The following is an 18,609-nucleotide window of genomic DNA, read 5'->3' as shown; positions in this document are numbered from 1 at the left end:
GGAAATAAAGGGTGTTAAAGCACTTTGGACCTGTTTATATAACAGGTCATAAAGATCTGGTAAGTGGTTTGTTAAAGGGAGAGGTGGATACATATATAATGTTGGAATTTGAGTTTTAAAAGGTGATAGCTGGTAACACCAGATAGTTCACAATTTAACAAAGTAATAACTGGTGACCACCTGAAGCAAGTTTAAGAATTTTTTTGTATATTTCAGTTTAGTACATGTTTTTGTTGAGAGCGCTGCGCCAACCCAACTATATGTGAACTGCTTTACTGTTTTTTTTACCATAATGCACAGAATGCATTAGGGTAACACTGTTTAGGCTTTACAACCATTTTAACTATCCATTATAAAATGGTGTTTTAACTGAACAATAAAGATGTCCAAAGACCCTAGGAGACCTATTATAATTTCACCCATAAAAATGAGCAGACATCACTGGGTGACCAGCTTAAACTTTGGTTGGCTTGGTTGAATTTTTCCAGTTGATTGCAACTACTGCAGTAGTTACCTGCTGCTAAATGTGCCATTCCGTGCTGATCATATGTCTAAAGGCCTAGTCCCTTAGTCATACGATCCTTACTGAAAGGTAAAACTATATGTAACTTGTGTTTATGCTCTCTTTTGGGCCATAGTGGCAAAAGCATTTGTCTCTACTGCCATACACCCAGATCTTCATGATTTTAGGTGACATGGGTCTGATGGTTCTTCCTTCTCTTTTAAATAATAGCTAATGGTAACTAAACAAATCCAAAAAAGTGACTTTTGCTTTACCTCTTTGCTAGACCTTGTTATTTTTAGTACTGTGTATAAGTGGGGCACTTTAGAAAATATGGATTCAGAAAGAAATGATAATTACGATAACCATTACTGCTTTTTAATTTTCTGTTTTATTTTGAAATTATTTTTCAGAGAATGGAAGTGGAAGGTTATTGAGACTTGCCAGAATATTTCACATCGCTACTGTGGCCTTCATGAGATAAATTTAGATCCTGTAGTCTATTATAAATTTCGAGTTAAAGCTTTAGTTGGATCTAATATAAGTAGTGCTGCAACTATGGAGTTCAGTTTAAGCAGTGTAGGTAAGTAAATGTGTTTTTATACTCTCATCTTTTCTTATTCCATTAGTTCAGTTTTAGATTTAAACCATGGAATTTAGACAGCCTGGTATTATCTAACTAAATGAATCATAATAATAAGATTGTGTGGTCAGTTCTATATCTGTATTCTATATACTTCAATATCTGGGATAACTAAGCTAAACTCCAGGCAGATTTTAGAAAAACATCAGTTGAAGTATTTATGCATTTAGTAATAGAAATTTTAATACATTTTAAATGGAATTACTAGAAATGCCTAAATTGGACTTGATTTTAGCCTGTGTATCCCTGTATAGCAGCATCCCAATAGGGAGAGGAAATGGCAGCATTTGGGGCCAGTCTGGTGACCTACATACAGTTATGAAGAAACATGCCAATAGGAGATCAGAGAGATGATTTCATCAACAACAAAGTGCAAGAGGTTTTATGACTGTTTTGCTGACGATTTTAACAGTTTACTGCTGCTCCTTTACTTTCCAGCCACAGGCTGGGTTCAGGGAGGTGACCTGACTGTGCTGCCTAATTCAGAAGTCAAATCATGAGGCTTGCTGGGCTGTGTATTTGGGCTGTGTAAATTTCTAGACTGATGGACTGAAATATAAATCCTTTTGTGTGTGTGTGTGTGTGTGTGTGTGTGTGTGTGTGTGTGTGTGTGTGTGTGAGATATATCTTACTCGTATAGTACATAACACAGGCTGAGTATTCATAGATTCTTGGGTTATATGCTGGTACCTGCAGGTGATTGGACACTGGTATAGCAGTTGAGGACACGTCCCTTGGGTGCTTCCCCGAAAACTCTACCCCCTTCTTTGAGTCCTCAGTTTTTGCTAGTGTCCTAAAGTGATTAATCCCTTCTCCCTTACTGAGAAATCACTCTTATCTTAACTAGTTTATTATTTTATCTTAAGGCTGTTCATTTAGCTCTTCCCTGTCTTCTAATATCACAACAAAAGCAATGCATCTGGATTACTGCAACCTCAGTAAAACCTTGGCAGCTGTGTCTGGACTGTCCTCTGCAGGGACAGCCTATAATGTTGCTGCTGGGATTAGATCCTGCACGGACTCTCACCTCGGCACTTTGTGCAACACTTCTAGTCAGCCTCAGAGTTCAATACAGGTCCAGGGATGCTGTCCGTTCCAGTGGAACCCAGATCCTGAAGAAACCTTCGGTGGTATGCCCCCTGCGACAAGCAAAGCCAGAACTCTATTTATGGTCCAGCATTATGGACAGGTAAGACAGGATCACCCTGTATCTCCCACTGTTACTGTAATAACACTGTTCAACAGGTAAAAAGTTTTGGGTATAAAATTAGCTAATCTTACATAATTTTGGGGTGCTGAAAACGAAAATGACCCTAAAAAATGTTGATTGGCTCTAGTTTCCATGATATATTCACCCATCTAATGACGTAAGCCATTCAAAATTATGATGCAACTTCAGCTGCATATTGCGCAATTGATACTGGTGACCAATAGAAAATTGCATGTATACTGAGATGATGCAATATTAGCCTTTAATTGCATCACTTCACTGCATAAATGCTGCAGTATCTGTAGCTGATTGTAGTTTGACAGCGTCTTTACATTTCGTTTTATGCTTATATAGGCTACTCAGTAATGCCTCGAACTTGTGTGAATAAAGCAGATAATTTCTGCTATATCTGCGGTGAAATAACTTTTATCTCACAAAAAAGGAGGATAACCGGAATGATTAAGAAAGCCTACAACTTGTATTTTGGCTGCAAGATAGGAGACCAGGACAAGAGCTGGGCACCACATATATGCTGCAATTCTTGTGGGACGGCACTGGAGCAATGGTTGAATGGAAAAAAGGCATCTATGCCTTTCGCTGTGCCAATGATTTGGAGAGAGCCAACAGATCATGTTAGTAATTGTTACTTTTGTATGGTGCCTCCAATTGTAAAAGGGCTAAATAAGAAGAAAAAGTTATCTGTGCACTATCCAAATATTCCCGGCAATACGTCCAGTTCCTCATGGAGAGGGGCTACCAATTCCTAAAGCACCAGAATCCTTCGTGGTTGAGTCAAGTGAGGAAGAACCTGAAGCGTGTAGTCACGTGCAGTTGTAAGAGATAGCCCTTTCCTCGAATACAAGAGAAAAGCCAAGAGAAGCAAAACCGACACAAACTGAAGACAAAACTAGTGAGAATCCTAAGTATTAAAATGATTCAACTTAGCTTATGGCTATAATTTTTCTTGGTAATCCTATGCAATATATTATGCCATTTAGGCTTTGTTATGTAGTCAATATCACTTGCTTTATATTTGTGGAAAGACATCTATCTATATAATTATTGTGCATTATGTAGTCATTACGCCTATAGTAGAAAACTTTCCGTTTACAGAAAAACTAGAGCCAATTGACAAATTTCATTGTTATATTTGAACTCAGAATGTGAAATTCATTAAGAAATGGATCCTTTTGTTTCCAAAACTGGCAAAAAATAAAAATTTGTTGAACAGTGTAATCAACGCTGTGTTTGGAACATATTTACTTTGATAGTGTAAAATTTTCAAACTTGACTGTGAAACTGAACCACTCAGAGCTCTCGGGTAGATGACCAGGTGTTTTATCACACTACTGGTTGCACACTTTATTGCCACTTCCTTCTGAAATCTTTATAAGGTACTCAGACACTCCCTCCCCACCTTTTATCGCAAGAACTTTGCTGCTGGAAGGTCTGCACCTAAGTTTCTACATATTTCTTCTGGACACAGTTACCTTATATTCTGTACCCCACTCTATGAGTACCCCACAGGAAAGTACTCTCACCCATGTCTATGGCAGAAACCAGGTGAAAGGGAGCCAAGGAAAAGCCTAGGTGTCACTAGTTAACCTGCAGTTTCTTGGTTGTGTATTCTTACCTCCTTGCTGCGGTGCTGTTCCTGGTTCCTTTCACATGTGTAGTTTGTCTGTGCTCACCTATGGGCGTCGTCTGCTATTCTTTGGGTTTTATTTCCTTCCCTTCCATCACTTCCTGGCCCACCTCCAAGTTTGCTTGTCTATATAAGACACGCTCAGTCTAGCCCACTTTGCTTGAGCAACTTCCTAGTTCTCTGAGCTCCTGTTTGTTCCAAACTCCTGTAGCCTGCACCTGACTACATGTGTACCGACCCCGGCTTGTTTTCTGCACGTCCTGACCTCGGCTTGTTTATCGGATTTACTGTGGTGTCTGCATCCTCAGCTGGTGTACTTGGGGGCCGTGACCTGATTCCAGCTTGCTGCAAGTCCATCCCCACCATCAGGGGCTCTGGTGAAGAAGCAGGCTGGGGCTTAGACTCCGTGCACTGGTGAACCCCAAGTTGGCAATCTACAAGGGCTCACTACTACATGTGCTTGACACCAGGTGAATATTCACTCTGCTGAAGGCCCACAAAACTTGCAGCCTCAGAGTGACAATGCTTCCCTTCCATCAGAGCAGGACCCGATTTTAAAGCGGTAGTAAACTATCCAAAAAAAAAAAAAGTTTTCCCCTGCAAGGCAATGTCATATTGTGCTAGTAGGCATTGCATACTAGTACATTATGTGAAACTTACCTTTAAACAAAGCCCTCCAGCAGCGTACTGTCACCTTTGACAGGGCTTCCATCTTCACCTGCTCCTTCTCCTGGGTTCAGGGGCTCTGACGGCTTGAATGGCCGAGCTGCGATGACGGTACTGCTGCGCGTGCACCACTTTTTGCAGCAATCACCTCTAAAGGAACAGCACGATAATGCCATTTATTCAGAATGCATGCACCGGTACTCTGCACAGGTAAATATCTCCTAAACGTGCACCGTACCTACAGGTAAGCCTTATTATAGACTTACCTGTAGGTACAAGTTAAAAACCAGAGTTTGCAACCACTTTAATAGTCTTTGCATCCGATTCCAGTTGTCTCAGGCATGCAACAGGTGGCCTACCTGACAAAGGGAGTTTTCTGCAACTATGTCACAATTTCATGGACAATGAATGACTTTAATAAAGCTATCTCTGTCTAGGTCTACAAAACACCAAGCACCTTTCCCAGCTCCTCCTCCTGTACCTGAGGTGGATCCTGATATCCCTGGCCTAGAAGAGGTGAAAGTGAAAAGGACCCAAAGGCAGTGTTATAGGAGGCTGCATAAGATTTCTCATCCCCCCAGACTCCTATACATCTGAAGTTGCAACCCATGTGTGTGTGAAAAAGTCTCAGCGTTGTCAAACTTGATTTTCCTCAATCTCAATGTCCTTTTACTTAGAAGAGACCTGCAAAATCTATGAAGACTTTCACCATTAATGAACAATTAAATAGTCAATATGTAGCGACAGGGTCAAACCAGAAAAAAATGTATTCAGAAAATCTTTGCCAAACTCTATCAAGTGGAAAAAGAGTTCATTAACGATCCTGCCGTTTTAGTCTTAAACATCTCACTGTACCAACTGAATATGTTCCTTCATTCAAAGATTTTGCAGATTGGAGATTTTAAACCCATCTTTCTGGTGAGGCAATTGACAAATTCATTGAAGAGATCACAGATTAAGGTGCTATTTCCACAGTGGGAGATTCAAAAAGGTCCCTTATCAAGAGCTTCTACCCTTTCAAAACTCAGTCGCTCTACCCAGGCTTCAACTTCTAAACTTAAGTTCAACCCTTCCTTTTGATGTAAGCCTTGGACCACAAAGCCCAGCAAATATTCCTGAAAGCCCTTTTTTTCTTTCAAATCAACCAAAATCTGCCAAGGGACAGTAAGATTTGCAGAATTTACTGAACCATCTCTTGTCCCGGGGAGTATTTGTTCCAATACTCCCACAAGACAGGTCCAAAGGATTTAATACCCCCAAACCCCATTGGTGGTATTTTATCCTAATTTAAAGCTAAAAGCCCTCAACAGATACGTTCAGATTTGAAAACTTCTCATGGAATAAGCAAGGTCAGTTATTGTCTCACAGAGACAAGGTGAACATCTGGCATCTTTAAAATCCAAGATAGCTATATGTAAAGGGGAAACCTACTGCGCTCAACCCTAATATACCAAAGGGGCTTGCTCGCCTTTCCGAGGGGGAGCGGGCTTCTCAGGGTCCGGAGGGTCGCTGCCTGTACTGTGGTCTCGGTGGGCATTTTCAGCAGTCCTGTCCAGTCCATCCGGGAAACGCTCGCACCTGAGATCCTGTCGGGGGCAGATCTTGGGTGGAGTTTCCTCGCCCCCGGTTTCCCGCAAAGATAAACCGCTAATCACCATTGTCCTCTCTTGGGTGAAAGGCTCGGTGACGGCCCAGGCATTGGTAGACTCTGGTGCTGACGGGTTGTTTATGGACAGTTCGTTTGCTGCCCAGTACTCCATTCCTCTGCAGGCTTGAGTTACTCCATTGGTCTTCGAGGCGATAAATGGCAGGCCCCTGCAACCCATTACCAATGGGGAGCGTCCCTGGTCACACCTGGGCATGGATTTTATTGTAGACCTCCCTGCGTCTCGAGGCCATACGGTCATTCTTCTGGTCATTGATTGTTTCTACAAGATGTGCCATTGTGTTCCGTTCAAAAAATTGCCGACTGCGCAAGAACTGGCTACGGTTTTCGCCAGGGAGATCTTTCACTTGCATGGGTTGCGTAAGGTGATTGTCTCGGACCGTGGGAGCCAGTTTGTGTCCAGGTTCCGGCGTGCCTTCTGCTCCCAGTTGGGTATCAAGCTCTCCTTCTCTTTGGCCTACCACCCGTAGTCCAATGGGGCTGCGGAGCGTTCCAACCAGGCCCTGGAACAATTCCTTTGCTGCTATATCTCTGACCATAAAGACAATTGGGTCAATCTCCTGCCATGGGCAGAGTTTGCGAGCAACTCGGCTGTCAACTCCTCCTCCGGGATGTCTCCCTTCATGGCCAACTATGGATTCCAACCCGCTGCATTGCCTGAGTTGTTCTCGCCACAGGACATTCCAGCTGTGGATAACCATCTTGCTGCCCTGCGTTCCTCGTGGGGGCAGATCCAGAGGTCCTTGAAGGACTCAGCTCAGCGCCAGAAGCTCCAGGCTGATCGTAGACGGTTGCCCACTCCTTCATACCAGGTCTGAGATCGGGTGTGGTTGTCCACTCGTAACCTCAATCTTCAGGTGCCCGCACCGAAACTGGCTCCCCGTTTTGCTGGTCCTTTCCGCATCCTCCGCAGGGTGAACCCGGTTGCCTATGCCCTTGCTCTTCCACCTGGGATGCATATCTCCAATGTCTTCCACGTATCCCTGTTAAAGCCTCTGGTCGGTAATCGCTTTACTGCCTCTCGGCCTCGTCCTATCCGGGTCGACAGTAATGAGGAGTATGAGGTGAGCCGCATCCTGGACTCTCGGCTGGTCCGCGGTCGGGTGCAGTTCCTGGTCCATTGGCGTGGTTATGGTCCCGAGGAGCGTTCCTGGGTTCCTTCCGCGGATGTTCATGCTCCTGCCCTCCTCTGCGCTTTTCACGCCCGCTTTTCACAGAAGCCTTATGTTGAGCCGCAGAGGGGGAGGGGCCCTTGAGGAGGAGGTACTGTCAATGTCCTACCTTTCCTCAGATCTTGTGCTGCTCCATGTGCTGGCATCCATCTTAGGTGTCTGCAAAGCATTGTGGGATCCTTTATGCTTTCAGCCCTCTGCGGCTCCTCCCCCAGGAGGTGGCGGCTTATCACATATAAGTCTGCTGTTTGTGGCTGTCCATTGAATTCAATCCTGTCTCTTGCACAACAGCAAGCTCCTGTTTAGCTGCTCATTGCTTTCCTGGATATCGACTCAGCTTTGGCTAGGACTCCTCCTGGCTTCTGACCCCGGCTCTGGCGACCATTCTTCCTGGCTTCTGACCCCGGCTCTGGCGACGATTCTTCCTTGCTCCTGATCCCGGCTCTGGCGATGATTCTTCCTGGCTCTTGACCCCGGCTTTGGCTACGATTTCCGCTGTTGGACTTGCATAGACTCTTGTCATATTTTATATTAATAAACCTACCTTTAATTGCACCTCCTTGTGTGTCTGGCTCGCTCCCTGACATCCTATCACAGATATTCTACCCCTAAAATTTACCCTCCAAGCACAACCTGGACAACCAATCCTCCCTAGCACAAATACCCCCTAATAATCTCCCCCCCTCCCCAAAAAAAAACCAAATCCCTCCCTAGCACAAACCCCCCACACACACCATATTACCTTTATAGCACAAATCCCACCCCGCTCCCAACACAAATCTCCCCCAAATCACCACTCCTAGTACACCTCCCCAAATTTCCCTCTCTAGAACAGTTCTTATCCTCTGATGCCCCTTAAACTCCCCTTCTCAACACCAATCCCTTTCCCCAATCTCCTTGTGGTGCCTCCCCCCACTTCATGATACCACAGTGCCCAGGGCAGCCGTCCCTACTATCCACCTCTTGTCCCGGCCCTGAGTCCTATGCCCAAGATCATCCTTTCTTCCCAAGGTGCTATCAGTCTTTCCACCTTAATGAAGACCTAGTCCTGTCATCCATATTCCTGCTACAAATAATAAAAAACAAGAAATTACTCTTCATTGTCTGGACATAGTCCGAGCCATGAGAGTAGCTCAGAGCATTGCTTCTGTCAGGAAGATGGACTTCCTATTTTTCCTATGCTGTCAAGGGTTATCCTGCTTCCAGGTCTATCATGGCTCGATGGACAAGACAATGGATCACCAGAGTTTACACATCTCTTGATGTGCCCACTCCACCAGGTCAGTAGGGGTTTCCTGGGCATTTGAGCACCAAACATCTGTAAGGCCACAACCTGATGCTCTGATCATACATTTTTAAAGGCCTACCAGGTGGATATCCAGTCTCAAGGTTCTTGCAGCGAACTTATAGTTCTACTTAAGTTGGGTCTGTTGACCCTTGTTGTTGGGCCTGTTGGCACAATTCTGTTTGCCTGGTTGTGCCCACCCTTTTCATTTATTGCTCGGGGACATCCCAGGTACTATAAATACTCAGCCTGTGTTATGTACCGTACGATTAAGATAAGAGGAATTTGACTTGCCTGTAATTTCTTATTTTGGAGTACAGAACAGGACACTGGGTATCCTCCCTTCTATTCTATGGTTACTCTGCATTGCTTGCAACAAAACTCACAGAGTGAGTTAGTGTTAGTGAAGAAGAGCCCAGAGGGTGTGTCCTTGACAGCTTTGTCCGTGTCCAGTCACCTGGAGGTACGAGCCTATAATCCAGGATTAATGAAGCCTGCATCCTGTACTGTACTCCAAGATATGGAATTTACAGGTAAGTCAAAATTCCATACATATATACTGTACAGTGTGTGTATTTATTTATGATAGATAGACACACACACATGAGTTAGGCTGAAAGATTAATCAAACATAAAGGGCATTTAGTCTTTTTCAGTAACTTTGGTTTTTGTTAGTTTATTTTGAATATGTATGTTAACCGCGCCACCCCATAGCAGAAATACTGCTACAGGGCGGAATGGGTATGCAAAATCATGTGTATATATATATATACACCCTACCCATGCTGCCATTTGCAGCCTCGGCTGTCAGTCACCGGGTCCCTGCCAGTGATTTCCAGCCGGCACCTGCAATCTGTAAACAATACAGATCTCTCCCCTGTCAGCTCCTGCACACTGCTTTGTATAGTTCTGCATAGTTGAGCCATACAATGCAGTGTGCTTATAGTGAAATAAACACACAGCCCACATAGTAAAACAGCACACATGTTAACCCCTTTCTGCCCAGTGTCATTAGTACAATGTCAGTGCTTTTTATTAGCACTGATCACTGTATTGGTGTCACTGGGAATGTCAGTGACACCAAGTCAGTTCCCCCCAGTGTCAAAATGCCTTTCGCAGTCGCTGATTGCTGCCATTACTAGTAAAAAAAAAAAAAAATTCCAGTGTATATATATCGCCATTTATAAACGCTATAACTTTCACGTAAACCAATTAATTTACGTTTTGAGATTTTTTTTTAGCAAAGACATGTAGCAGATTACATTTTGGTCTAAATTTATGACAAAATTAAATTTTTTACATTTTTTTACTGGACATTTTTAATAGCAAAAAGTAAAAAATATAGGTTTTTTTTTTCAAAATTGTAGAATTTTTTTTTTATATAGCGCAAAAAATTAAAAACGCACAGGTGATCAAATACCATAAGAAAGCTCTGTTTGTGGGGGAAAAAGGATGTAAATTTCATTTGGGTGCAGCATTGAATGACCGTGCAATTGTCAGTTAAAATAATGCAGGGCCGTATCTCAAAAAATGGCGTGGTCAGGAAGGGGGGTAAATCCTCTGGAGGGCAAATGGTTAATTAAATAAGCTTCATGTAAATAATCCTATCTGTGTATGTTAACCCCTTCGCGCCGACGCCTCCCGGCCCTTTAATGGTTTCAGGAGGCGGGGCTGGGTTTAGGGTCTTGTGACTACCATGACACACCGTCACAGCGGTCACATGATCGGGAAAGGTTCTGATCTAAAGAAGAGATCAGGACCTTTCCGAGAGGTTAATGTTCCAAAAACCCTGCCCATATATTTAATTTTTAAATTGTATACTACTGCTCAGTCGTTTTAGAACACAGGTAAGCAGTAAACTATTAGAGAATAAAACATAAACGTTTAGATTACCAAAAACAGAAAGTTATTGTAAAATTTAAAATGATGCATTAGACAACAGTTAATGGGTTAACAATTTTTCTGCAGCAATGGAAGTAAATTAAGCCTTAAAAGTTGATGTACACAAATCCTACAGGTGCCCCAATACTTGATGAGTGCCTAAATACCCTCAGTCTATATAAAAGCAGATTATAAAGAAACACAGACAGAACATTAAGAATGTTTGCATGAAACTCAGTGTGTCAGTAAATACAGTTTTTTAAATTATCAAAATAAACCTGGAAACATGTGAAAGCTCTGAGAGGGACAGGTCAGGCAAACAAAAAACAACAAAATCAAAACCAAGTTTCTATGAATTGGCAGCTTGCCTGAGAGGCATCTCACAGAACAACTTAAAGTGGTTGTAAAGGCTCAAGGTTTTGTACCTTCATGCATTCTATTCATGAAGGTAAAAAACCTTCTCTGTGCAGCATCCACCCCAGCCCCACTAATACTCACCTACCCCCCCTCGATCCAGCAATGTGCATTGGAGTTTCGCCTATTCGGGGACCCCTCTCCTCATTGGCAGAGAAAGGAGCTGTCAATTGCAGCCAGTGAACCAATGAGAAGAGAGAGGGAGTGGGGCCGAGCCATGGTTCAATGTGTGAATGGACACACGGAGCAATGGGTGCCCCCATAGCAAGCTGCTTGCTGTGGGGGCACCTGACTGGAGGGAGGGGCGAGGAGAGCCTGTGGGGGACCCAAGAAAAGGAGGATCTGGGCTGCCATGTGCAAATCCACTGCACACAGTAGATACGTATAGACATGTTTGTTATTTTTAGAAAAAAAATGGAAGCGTTTAGTATTGCTTTAACTGTGGTCTAAGTTAGCAAGAAACACTTACAATTGTGAAGAGTAATGTTAAACTGTAGGTTTAGCAAGTCAAGTGGCAGTAATAGTAATAAAGAGACTTTGTGGGGCCAAACACAAGTACCAATAGACAAATTATCAAAATCTTAATGAGTTACTAAAGCCACAACAGTAAAATCAGTCTGTATATGCAGTAAAGCATGTTTGCTATACTCACTGTGCAACCTAAGGGGTTAATTCTTCGTAATGTACTGTATAAAAAGACAGTTTGAGCCTGTCTTTGGATCCTTCCCTTCTACTGTCCCCAATCCATCTGCTAATAGTATAGACCTCTAGGAGTCACTTTGCACATGCTCAGTTTAGTGTGTATGGCAGTAGGTTTTTTTTTTTTTTTCTTTTGGGAGGGTGCAGGTGATCAGCACAGGGCCAATCAGCACTGTCCGGACAGAGGGCCAGGGGTTATGCAGCCTTATAGGACAGTCAGAGCAGAATGAAAACTCCTACAAGCTTTAACAAGTGCTTGGCCGGACACCGATAGTAGTCACAGATACTGCTGATGAGAAGAATGATTCCAAAGTGTGACATCCGCTGTCAAACATTGAGGTGGCAGTGTCATGGTTTGGGGCTCTTTTATTGGATCTGGAGTCAACTACCAGTGACAGAGTCACTGGCACTCTAAACCAAAAGACCTACCACAGCATTTTGCAGCAGCACACACACTACTCTTTGGTCTAATAAAATAACATATAAGTGAATACAGTGCCAAAAAATCATAAATTATATTATTGTGGTAAGCTGCTAAATCTCACCCTCTAATAAAGGTAACAGTATAAATCAAAAAAAGGTAGTGCTTATTAAATCACCTCAATTCAGTAATAATCTTATAACAAATATATCAACACTTATTTGTGATGGTGACAAAAATAAATAAATAAAAAATTTTATACAAATATATATATAAATTTCATAAAATACAATAAATGTGCTTCAAAAAAATGTCTCTAATGTCTTTCAATTCAAATAATACGATGTAAAGAAATCCATCACCAATGTGCAACAATCCTTCACCAATAGAAATAAATAAACTCACCAGAGCAAATTGCTAGTAATATTATAAACTAGCAAATTGCGCATTTTCTCTGGGAGCAAAGGTCTGCAGACTGGTAACCACGGCAAAAAGACTCTCCAATATTATCCGACTCTTCATATAGTATATAGGCTAAAAGGGAAGAGAACAAAGCAGGCAATAGTGTAATACTGTATAGCAGCTATTTCATTTAAAATCATATCCAAACCACTCGCATGGTAAAGTGCCATAAGCCAATACTAGCATGAACCGCACAAACACAAAAGCTGTTTTAGAAGCCAGAGACGCCAGCAGCTATCCGAACGTAGTGATGTCAGTCTGAGGCTCCACCTACGCGTTTCGTCACTTGACGTCTTCATGGAGCAGAAGGATGCTACATGCCAGCAATTTATACCCCGCTGGCTACCGTCAGGACAAATCATCTTTATACAAATGTGATAACGAGGCAACCTAAAGCCCCAATAATATACTGTCAAATACAATTATAAAATACCACAGAAATACTTGATATGGGCAATATCTCATACAATCATCTTTTAAAGGGCCAGTATCATTAAAGCGGAACTCTACATTCCGATTCACAATATGTATTAAATAAAATTATGAAAAAAAGAGGGAAAAACAACTTGCAATACCCTCTAATACATCAGGCATCTAATCCATGTGCTTTAACTGCAGACTGTCAGCTCTAATTTGAGGATATTTACATCCAAATCAGGTGAACGGTGTAGGAATAACAACAGTTTGCATATGTGCCTCCCACTTGTTAAGGGACCAAAAGTAATGGGACAGAATAATCGTAAATCAAACTTTCACTTTTTAATACTTGGTTGCAAATCCTTTGCAGTCAATTACAGCCTGAAGTCTGGAACACATAGACATCACCAGACGCTGGGTTTCATCCCTGGTGATGCTCTGCCAGGCCTCTACTGCAACTGTCTTCAGTTCCTGCTTGTTCTTGGGGCATTTTCCCTTCAGTTTTGTCTTCAGCAAGTGAAATGCATGCTCAATCAGATTCAGGTCAGGTGATTGACTTGGCCATTGCATAACATTCCACTTCTTTCCCTTAAAAAACTTTTTGGTTGCTTTTGCAGTATGCTTTGGGTCATTGTCCATCTGCACTGTGAAGCGGCGTCCAATGAGTTCTGAAGCATTTGGCTTAATATGAGCAGATAATATTGCCCGAAACACTTCAGAATTCATCCTGCTGCTTTTGTCAGCAGTCACATCATCAATAAATACAAGAGAACCAGTTCCATTGGCAGCCATACATGCCCAGGCCATGACACTACCACCACCATGCTTCACTGATGAGGTGGTATGCTTAGGATCATGAGCAGTTCATTTCCTTCTCCATACTCTTCTCTTCCCATCACTCTGGTACAAGTTGATCTTGGTCTCATCTGTCCATAGGATGTTGTTCCAGAACTGTGAAGGCTTTTTTAGATGTCGTTTGGCAAACTCTAATCTGGCCATCCTGTTTTTGAGGCTCACCAATGGTTTACATCTTGTGGTGAACCCTCTGTATTCACTCTGGTGATGTCTTCTCTTGATTGTTGACTTTGACACACATACACCTACCTCCTGGAGAGTGTTCTTGATCTAGCCAACTGTTGTGAAGGGTGTTTTCTTCACCAGGGAAAGAATTCTTCGGTCATCCACCACAGTTTTCCGTGGTCTTCCGGGTTTTTTTGGTGCTGCTGAGCTCGCTGGTGCGTTCCGTCTTTTTAAGAATGTTTCAAACGGTTGTTTAGGCCACGCCTAATGTTTTTGCTATCTCTCTGATGGGTTTGTTTTTTCAGCCTAATGATGGCTTGCTTCACCTATAGTGACAGCTCTTTGGATCTCATCTTGAGAGTTGACAGCAACAGATTCTAAATGCAAATAGCACACTTGAAATGAACTCTGGACCTTTTATCTTCTCATTGTAATTGGGATAATGAGGGAATAACACACACCTGGCCATGGAACAGCTGAGAAGCCAAGTGTCCCATTACTTTTGGTCCCTTAACAAGTGAGAGGCACATATGCAAACTGTTGTAATTCCTACACCGTTCACCTGATTTGGATGTAAATACCCTCAAATTAAAGCTGACAGTCTGCAGTTAAAGCACGGCTTGTTCGTTTCATTTCAAATCCATTGTGGTGGTGTATAGAGCCAAAAATGTTAGAATTGTGTCGATGTCCCAATATTTATGGACCTGACTGTATGATAGACATCAATGTCAACTATCTACCCCACAGATATTAATCGGGGTATACAACAAAATTGGTCGACATTACATTTAACATCACACAGTTTTTTTATATATCCATATTATTTCTATCTAGAAGTCTGTGAGAAAACAATTAAGATTGATGTCAATATTGAACCCCTGAGGGTATCTAAATTATAAATCCAATAAGTTTCCCTTTTTGGAAACCTCCTTTAGCATATCTATTCCTCTCCAATGTTGATCAATTTTATCAATACCCCAAAAAGTCAGTAAATTCGGATCACAATTATGATGCAACTTGAAGTGTCTGGAGACATTGTTTGTCAAATCCTTTTTTAATATTATTGATATGTTCTCCTATTCTAGTTTTCAGTGCCTTCACTGTTCTTCTCACGTACTGAAAATGGCACAAACATTCTAAAATAAACCACATGTGTAGAGCCTCAAGATATCAGTGATTTAATCTTATATTCCTTATTTGTTGAAGTCGATCAGAATTGCCTTATTATTCTATTTATTCCTAAATTGGATGTTCTTTATATCATTCTCCACCATATTTTTAAATATTTCAAGAAATTAATTTCCCTTATTTTTAGGATTAAACGTAGATGCATTTTTTAAATTACTATGTTGAAATGTATTCTCAAGATGCACTTTTTCATTATTCACTGACTTTTTATTTATCTCAAAAAATGTTTTTATATTTAGTTTTCTCACAAACTTCTACACATCTATGAATGTATCAAATTTATTAATATTGGCCCATGGAACATATTTCAAACCCAGATCAAGTGCCTTCATTTCTTTCTCTGATAAAATTACATTACTTAAATTAAAAATTCCTGCACCTATTCTTCTTTTTCTTGAAGTATTTAAAAATACGGTGGAGAATGATATAAAGAACATCCAATTTAGGAATAAAGGCATTTTTCCTTGTGAAATTGAAATTGGTATAAAAGAGTTACAACAAAAAAAGAATGTTGGAATTACAGCAATTGATTATAAAGAGAAGACAATTGAAATTGAGGAAAGTTAATTTACATATTATTGAACTGAGTTGATTTAATAAGCGCTACCTTTTTTTGATTTATACTCTTTGGTCTAAGCCTAATTGGTCAGGGGTTCATCCTACAAGATAGTGGCCCAAAACATCCCTCCCATGTCAGACCCTTATAGCTGGAAAAGTCAGCTGAAAAATGTACCCTCACTTTTGGTTGCTGGAAAAGGCTACATTGAATTCTTGCCATTGGAGTATCTGAGAAATATAAGAATCAAGATCATGATTCAGTCTACCAGTTCCTACATGAAGCTGAAATTTTTAAGTTTTAGGTGGAGTTAGCATTTACATGTTAAAATCTGATGCAATGCACTTAAACCTTTGCACATTTATAATACAGAATGCATCATCTGAGAAACCTCAAACATTCAGGATAATTATGACATGTATATAGTAACGTGGTGATTACTCTGCCTGTTGACATACCAAGTGTATCTACTGATCTTTGATGCTGTGATGCAGTGCGTTTTTGTTGCCAATTTGTAATTATGGAGAGATAGAGGGGGGTGGATGTTACAGGGCACAGGCAGAGGTATTGAATGTGTGAACAGGAAAAGGACTGAAATTGTAAGTTAATGCAGCATCCTCTCACTGAGATATGTTATGAGGACTATTCAATGTATTAATGTTTCTGTCTGGTGAATACGTAAAGTTTGATGGTTCACTAGAGGTTATATGTTTCTACTTTTCAATATATGGACTTTCAAATAAAATAACTTTGTGAATTATTGTCTATTTTAATTGACGGATTTTCTCTATTGAGACTGCACTTGTTTATAAGACCTAATTAAGTGGAAGCACCTACTAGAGATTCTGTCATATTCTCACAGATAAAGTGAAGCCTCTGCTGCTTAATACCACAAAGGTGGCAACAAAATACACCAATAGACTGCAGAGGCTGTAAAAATAGGGCTACATGGGTTATTGCTTTCAGCTATGGAAATGATCAAAGGTAACAGCATGACTTTAGTATAACTTGTGCAATGTGGTTAAGGTGCACATGCTGCTTTTAGTTGGTAGGAACCCCATATATACAACATATGATCTCTTCTTTAAATAAGGTAACCATAATATTTGTCTTTTTTTAGGAACTATTGGTCCTCCAGAGTTAAAAGTGCACACTGAAGAGAAGATCATTGTGATTGATATTTTTCACCCAGAAGTGCCCTCTGTGTATGAAATAGAACTTGGAGAGCTTAATTACATAGTATACTATGGAAATGATACTAAGGTAGGCTATCATTTTGATTTTAATTTTTTTTTATGTGAGATTGCTATTGGCAAGAAGGATGGCTGCAACATTTGGCCAACAGAACAATGCAAAAATTACAGTATTCATTTTAATTTCCAGTGGTTTTTATTGTTTTCCAAGAAAGTACAAAAATATCCTGAGAACATATGGGGCAGAACAGTGGCTAAATGGTTAGCACTTCCCCCTGGCAGTACTGGTTCGAATCTCAACCATGGCACCTCCTGCCTGGAGTTTGCATGTTTTGCCTGTGTTGGTTTCCTCCAGGTACCTCGGTTTCCTCCCACACTCCAAAGCATGCTGGCAGGTTAATTGGATCCTGTCTAAATTGGCCCTAGTATGTGTATGTATGAATGTAAGGCACTTTAGATTGTACACCCCTTGAGGGCAGGGACTGAATGTGAATGTACAATGTATATGTAAAATGCTGCGTAAATTGACGGCGCCACATAAGTACCTGTAATAAATAAAATTAAGAAAACATAATTCCAACATTGCACTGCAATAGACAGAAAAACACAACCATAAAATTCCTGAGTATTACAAACAAATCCAATATATTGGAGCATATCTCCATCATGCTTAATAAAACAAATTGAGTATATGAGGAGAATAAACAAACAAACTCGGTGCTTCTCTGCCATGCCCAAGGAAAGGCTAGTTTGTTCTAGTTCCTCCCCACAGTTCTGATGACATGCAACAGGTCTTCCTCCTGGACACCGCTACTATATCGCCTGTTGCTCACCATGGAGCCACATAATAGTGTGCCTAATACAGCAGATGGTGTAGAGAAAAGAAAAGGGGAAAAACTAAATTAAACCAAAAAAAAAAAGAACTGAAGAAAATGAAAAGAGAAAGGAGAGGAGGAGGAGAAGAGAGAAGAAAAAAGGTTCACTCTCATCCAAGGTCAGGAATAAGGGAACTCTCTGGGTCGCTAGGAGTCCGTGAGGTATCTGATCCATGGGCCCCACGTTTTCTCAAAGAGGGCCATTTTGTCATCTAGGATCGCTGACAGGCGTTGTCATGATCCATGTCAACTTGGCCTTCAGAAGATAGAAGTTTCCTACGGTCCCATTTCAAGATCTCGCAATTGAGATTCTAGCTGCTGTAAATATAAAGGTTATCAACCGCCTTATGTGTCTCGGTGCCCCCTCCGATGAACTTCCAAATAGAGCCTGTTGCAGATTTTTAGTGAGATTCACCTGGGTGAGGGAATGAACAAAGTTTTATGTGCAAACCCAGAACTGCCTCACTTTTGGGCATGTCCACCAGATTTGAAGCACTGTTCCTTCTTGACCACAGCCCCTAAAGCAAAGGGGAGAGGTATCTGGAACATAGAACGCCATTTTCACAGGTACCATATACCATCTAAAAACACTTTTATAGTTTGCCTCTATTAATGAGGTATTGATAAAAGACTTAGAGGCATATTGAGCTACTTTTCCCCATTCTGTAATGTTCATTGGCTCACCTAGGTCTTG

At 41.3% G+C, this 18,609-nt stretch overlaps 1 protein-coding gene across 1 annotated transcript in view; it reads left to right on the top strand.

Moving 5' to 3' along the window:
* IFNGR1 (interferon gamma receptor 1) overlaps positions 1–18,609 on the top strand; it is a 90,879-nt gene that overhangs the window by 53,646 nt on the left and 18,624 nt on the right. The window contains exons 3-4 of the mRNA XM_089676229.1: positions 916–1,085; positions 16,968–17,110. Coding sequence (XP_089532355.1) covers positions 916–1,085; positions 16,968–17,110 — 313 coding nt within the window. The remainder of the gene's footprint in view (positions 1–915; positions 1,086–16,967; positions 17,111–18,609) is intronic.

The sequence above is a fragment of the Staurois parvus genome, unplaced genomic scaffold, assembly GCF_062004578.1.
Source record: "Staurois parvus isolate SC_StPar_1 unplaced genomic scaffold, SC_StPar_1.0 ptg000165l, whole genome shotgun sequence".
NCBI lineage: Eukaryota > Metazoa > Chordata > Amphibia > Anura > Ranidae > Staurois > Staurois parvus.
This window is presented reverse-complemented; position numbering and strand designations above follow the sequence as displayed.